General features: G+C 42.5%; 1 protein-coding gene across 9 annotated transcripts in view; it reads right to left on the bottom strand.

Annotated features, from left to right (window-relative positions):
- tmtc4 (transmembrane O-mannosyltransferase targeting cadherins 4) overlaps nucleotides 1-6,000 on the bottom strand; it is a 131,227-nt gene that overhangs the window by 120,631 nt on the left and 4,596 nt on the right. For all 9 annotated transcript variants that reach the window (XR_008572546.1, XR_008572549.1, XR_008572548.1 and 6 more), the window contains exons 6-10: nucleotides 5,614-5,701; nucleotides 5,431-5,531; nucleotides 2,984-3,076; nucleotides 2,627-2,788; nucleotides 1,740-1,942 (exon numbers count right to left, since the gene is read on the bottom strand). Coding sequence is in view for 2 of the 9 variants with exons in the window: in XM_054788376.1 (XP_054644351.1) it covers nucleotides 1,740-1,942; nucleotides 2,627-2,788; nucleotides 2,984-3,076; nucleotides 5,431-5,531; nucleotides 5,614-5,701 (647 nt within the window). In the remaining 7 variants the exon portion in view is untranslated. The remainder of the gene's footprint in view (nucleotides 1-1,739; nucleotides 1,943-2,626; nucleotides 2,789-2,983; nucleotides 3,077-5,430; nucleotides 5,532-5,613; nucleotides 5,702-6,000) is intronic.

Raw genomic sequence — 6,000 nt, 5'->3', positions numbered from 1 at the left:
TAATTGTGCCTTTTGCGGTATTTGTATAATTTTTGCTGTTTTTTTTTAATTTTGTTTCTGCAGTGATGCAATGACAAATGAGCCATGGGCCGCAGATGGTCTCTGAGCCGCACTTTGGGTACCCCTACACCCCTACTTTTGCGGCTCTTGGTCGGGGTTGTGGCGTCGGCTTCATGAGCAAACCACAACTATTTGTGTTGTTGGCTCAATGTAGTGGGTGAGCGATGCAGATTGAAGAGAGCGGGGCTGTGCTTTGACCAGTCAGCCCTTAATCAGAGTCTTTGTCGCGGCTCAAAGATACCTCTATGGAGTTACAGTATATTTGTGCCTTAACACTCAAACTCCCAAGGCAGTCATTTTGACTGTTTTCAAAATTTGCAATGTCATAACTTGGTTAAAAAAAAACCTATGTACCCATAGGACCCTGACTTTTCCTAAATGTGTGTATATTTTATTCTAACATTGTTTTATCATTAAAATTTCAAAACACAAAAGAGATCTGAGTATTACTACCTCGAATGACCATAGCAGTCAAATTGACTGCCTGCTTTTTACAGGGGGTGTCATATTTCACTATTTGCTACATTTTTCCCGCCCTTCCTCCTGCTCTATTGGCTGTTTGTTTTTTATGCTCTGTGATGCTAAAACCTAGCTGTAGCGTCACTCTAAACCCAAGAGAGGCAAAAATGACAAGTAGAAAGAAGGTGACAGCTATGGAGGCTTTAGCCTTGCTTCAGGGAAAATGGTTGCAGTTCGAGTTTGCATGTGTAATTGCAGAGAAGTTATGTTATATAGTCAATCACTATAGTTTTCATTTAGTGTCCTGATGTGTTTTTTACCTTTTTACCATTTATTTCTAGATCTTTTTAATGATAATCCAAATTATATACAAAGAGTCAAAATGACTGCTATGGTCATTCTAGTAGTTGCAGAATTCTGGTAGACCGAGTGTTAACTGAGCCCTATTAACGTGCATTACTGTTGTGAGCGCTCACACAACGCTGCAGCGCTCCGTCACTCTCTCCCTCTCTCACTCGACCTGTTTGCTAGCGCGGGGGGCGAGTCGGTGTATGAGGCGAGCCGGTGTACTAGTGTACCTCCGGTCGGGTTTTGGGGACTGGGCTCCTTGCTGGGACTTGCGGTTTGCTGCCTGCGAGGTGTACGGGTGTGTTCAGTGGACAAAATGCGCGCTTGTCGGTCGCTGTCGCTGCGAGGTGAGGGCACTGATGTGATAATACATTTTTTTCAAAATGTTCTCGCGATTGACCGGCAAAGTTCCAAATATCGCTTAGTCGCTCATGATCGACGGGCTGGTGACTTAGATTGATTAAAAAAAAGTAAATAAATACTAGGAAAAAGGGTATTGTTTTGACATTTTGCTCCAAAATGTAACAATAAATAATTTAATAAATAATTTATAACATCTATTTGTAATAAAAACTACTTATATTTATTACATTTTGGCACAAATTATATTACCTTCTGAAAATATACATAAAAATACAGTGCGACATACAGTATTAAAAAACTGTAGACAGGAAGTTGTCGCACGCAAACAAACCTGTGGAAATTTTTAAAAAATCAAAATAAAAAAAATTGACTCTCAAGGGCAAACAAAACAACCTAAATCCTTCATATTAATCCATCAGAACGTCTCTAGCAGGGAAAAGAATTTTTGTTGGTCACACTGTATTCACAATCTTCCAGACATGAAGCCAGAGGCGGTTCCGCTCGCTTACCTCCTCTGCTGCCCGTCGGGCGAGAACAAGGCTTGGCCTACCAAGCCTATCAGGATGCACCAGAGCAGCAGTGGCCACAACACCCTCCAATCGGCGGTGGCCTTAATGAGCGGCACGCAGCCCATGGACCAATCGAAGCACAGCCACCAGGGACACAGCAGCAGCCAGCCATTCAGGGTGTAGTAGTAATTATAGTTGACCACCTGTCAGTCACACACAGGGTGGCAAGAATGGGGATGTGATTAGATGGTCATGATGTTTCAAGCAACGTGGTTTGTTATTTTATTCACAATTTAATAGAGTTGGGAAAACAAGAGAAGGACTGATATACGGGAGCACCACCTATGATGATACCACCTAAGCTCAGACCTCCAGGGTAAAAGAGTAAGGGTTTAGCTTACTAGGGTAGGGCTGACCCTCAAGATGCCAAGCTTAGACCACCACCCCCATATATTCCACCACCTCATCACTAGTCATGCACCCACCCTGGGGCGACCGAGAGGCCCCCCATCAGCCAAACACACCAGCGGCGGGTACCGGACACCGGGCACCACACCTGCGGGGAGGGCTCCATCCCAAGGCCACTAAAGGGGGACAGGCAGCAGGGAGGGATAGCCAGAAAAAAGGGGGTGAAGGAAGGGGGGTAGGTGGGCGAGGGGTTGGGAGGGGCACCCAACCCTCACCCAGCCCCCAACTATAACCACAATAATAAACATAATGTTAAATGACTTTGTAAAGACTTTGATTGGATCTTAGATTGTGGGCTCCTTCAGCTGCATCGATACTGTCTGAACAGATTACGCTGCACTATGAACAGGCCACATCAACGTTTGTGTCATCATATTTCAAGACAATAAAAAAGTCCACTCAGGCTCCATAGCACTCACTCTGAGAAACACGCTCTCCGCAAACGAGGCGGGGTTGTCCACTTCAGTGAACGCCGGTGGCCCAGTTCCCATGATCCTCCAGCGGGCGTAGAGCATGAGGACGCCGCCCAGAGCCACCAGGGCCAATCGCGTCAGCAGGCCGGTCCGCATCATTTCGCGTGCCTGTCACACAACATTACATACATGATATACAGTACATACGTGTATGTACATACATATAAATCGTGCATGTCTGGCTCTAATTAGTGCGGCTTTGCATACGCAATGTATGTCATGTGACGTTAATCATACGGGGGGAGCACATCATTTATGACAAGAGGGAGGGTGGGGGAGGAAGGGTTACGTACTGTAACTCACATTAAGAGGGGTCTTCCTGAGGAGTAGCCTCTGGCTCAGTTCATACACATCAACATTACAGATGACGAGGACGTCAAAAGCTGCGTTTACACCCTGAAGGAAAAAAAAAAGGCATAAAAATCATAAGGGTCAGCAACAAAAGGAAGCATGAGCTAATGTCACAGCATTAAAGCACCACCACAGAAAGTGGAAATACAAGGAAACATGGAGATGGTGTCCACCTATGCAGCTAAAACAGCGTCTACTCTTATGGAAAAACTTTCTCCAAGAAGTTGGACTTTCTCTTGAATTTGTCTCTTTTTAAGCACTAAACTTGAGAAAACACTCTCATCTCGTCATGAAGGAAAACCCTCCTAGTTGACCCGCCTGACCCACCCCTAGCTAGATGAGACCGACCTATGCATACACCTACCACTTCACAAAGTACAGCTGTGGCAAAATAGCAGGCTTCGCTACACATCTTAAAACAAAGCCCGAAGCTCTGCCAGCTATCCGTCAGTCAACTACAGACGTGGGGGCTGTAAGTTTGATCATAAGGCTGGGTCATATATCGTTATTTTTAAAATGTCAATATTTCTTTTAAGCACGACATCAAAAACAAACATATCGTTCATATCGATATAGACTGGATTTGCGCTGTTCTCCAGTATGTTGACACGGAGGTCTGTCTCACTCTGCTGTGTGTGTCAGCGCTCCTTAGCGGGCTGCTGCCCCACCGCCCTCCACGATATGGCGACGTTCCAAACTCTCTTGGCGACATATTTTCTCAAAAGCGACTAGCGCCAAATCTAGCTACTTTTTCTGGCACCGTTGTAGAGTTTTCTGCAGGTATTTGGGAACAGAAAAGTGAAAGTAAAGCCCCCGCTGCACACTGCAGTGGAGATCCACGCTGCCTTGAGGCACGATGCCACCTGGGTGGATCCCGCTCTGTAAAACAGGGCGAGATGCGAAAATGTTTCCTAATCTTCATTAAATGACTACTCATTACACTCAAGCCTCATTCGGACTCGGTCACTTACCTGGCAGTGTGTCAGAACGTTTGATGGAAGAACGATGTGTGAGAAATAAACAGCTCGTCCTAACTACAAGATAAAAGGCTTTGAGAGGAGCTAGCCAAGATAAAATATTACAATTATTTGATTTTGATGAAGCGATGACCAATTTTAAACTAACAAACTAATAATGGAGTTTATTTGTAGTTCTAAAAGTGAATAAGGTGTTTTTACTCACTTTTTTGTCTCTCCTACGAGGTTCTGCATTCTAAAAAAATAATACTGTTCAAAGTAAAGTATTTTTGAGTTGCTGCCGACATTTAGAAATTTCCTCTTAAACGGGGCACTTTATGCCATATGTTGCTCTTTTGCACTTTTGGTATTAGATGAGGATTTGAGCATAGGAGAAGATTGAGGATTACATTTTACTTTTTTACATTTTACTTTTTTTTCAAAAAGAGAATGGACTATTTTATTTTAGCTGCATTTTTTTATTTTATTTTAATGAAACAACTTCACAGACATATTTCACTTCGACTTTTTGTAAACTCACTAAATATCGGGATATATATTGTATATTGTATATAATATTCAACATAAATATATCGCAATATGAGTTTCTGTCCATATCACCCAGCCTTATTTGGTCATTATGTTTTTTTCCAACAAACAGGCTAACTTAGTATGGATAGCTTATTGGTCTTGTTATTCCAAATCAAACTCATCCAAGCATGCCTTTATGAGCCTTGCTTTATGCACGGGGGTAGGAAAGGGTGTTCCTCAAACTGTTCCTACAAAATTTGAAACTCCAAACTGTCCGTCTTTTTCTAAGATGAAGAATTAAGATTCCGGGGCAACTAAAGGGTCTAGCCCAGGAGTTTTCAAAGGGTGGCACAGTGGGCCTCCCGTCAGAAAACAAAATGCAGCTAACTACTCCCCCTGAAAAACTATTTTTCCTGTAGCATATTTTGTGGAATTTTTTGTACAACCCAGACTGTTTTCTTAGTCACTCTAAATACTGTAGTTATTCATTTTGCATTTAAACTTAACTGTCGTTAGTTTAGCAAGTTTGATTTTATATTTTTCTTAAGCTGTTGCACCACACATTTAACCTCGTATCTCTGTCCCAAAGGCAGTACAACATCATACTTTACAAAACCACTGGTCTAGCCCAACCCCTTGATTCATCATTTGAGGTGTGTCCAATACTTTTGTTCATTTATTGCATTTTCATGTGTGGTAGGAGAAAGCAAAATGGGCATGTATGCATTGATCTACTCGACAACAAACTACATGACCAGACCAGAAATTGAGCCAGTAATATCTGCTTTACCCCTTTAACACCAAAGCTGTGAGCCGCTAAACGGCCAAAGAATTACATTCACGACTACCTGTTGTAAAATGTGCGCCTAATCATCATGCACTGGTTTGTGAAGATCTGAGCAGATTTCCTACCAAGACGGTGATGCCTTGCTCTTTACAAAGCATGGCAGCGGCACACAGCGAGAGGCTGACCACAATCCACCGCGTGGAGAAGCCGGCATCTTTGTCCACACCTGACCGCAAAAAACAAAAACAGGGAAAAAGAGATGTGATTGGTCAAATGTATGCGTGATGTAAAGAGGGTCTAGGACTCACCTGTGTTGAAGGCTTTGCAGTAGGAGAGGAAGGAAAGTTGGAAAAACAGGGCGCATAGCAGATCTGCTCGACCCACGATACCCGCCACCTTTTTTGGACAATGCATAAGATTTGGTGTCATTTCTGTGCTGATCCATAATTTTTTTTTATATCATATATCATAATTTATATCATAATTTTATCTTTTAGAAAACAAAACAGTGGCAACAGTCTCGGACACATGAATGTTTTTCCATACTTTGAGTACGAGTATCAAATCAAATTGCATACTTTTCCATACTTCCCATATTTGCTTAGGAACCCTGTGTATGTACAACATGTCATGATGTCAAAATCTTGATGAATATTCAGATAAAGAATGCAAATTGTTTATTTTGTTATTATTTA

The sequence above is a fragment of the Dunckerocampus dactyliophorus genome, chromosome 9, assembly GCF_027744805.1.
Source record: "Dunckerocampus dactyliophorus isolate RoL2022-P2 chromosome 9, RoL_Ddac_1.1, whole genome shotgun sequence".
Classification (NCBI taxonomy): domain Eukaryota; kingdom Metazoa; phylum Chordata; class Actinopteri; order Syngnathiformes; family Syngnathidae; genus Dunckerocampus; species Dunckerocampus dactyliophorus.
The sequence above is the reverse complement of the archived record's forward strand: the minus strand, read 5'-3'. Positions and strand labels throughout refer to the sequence as shown.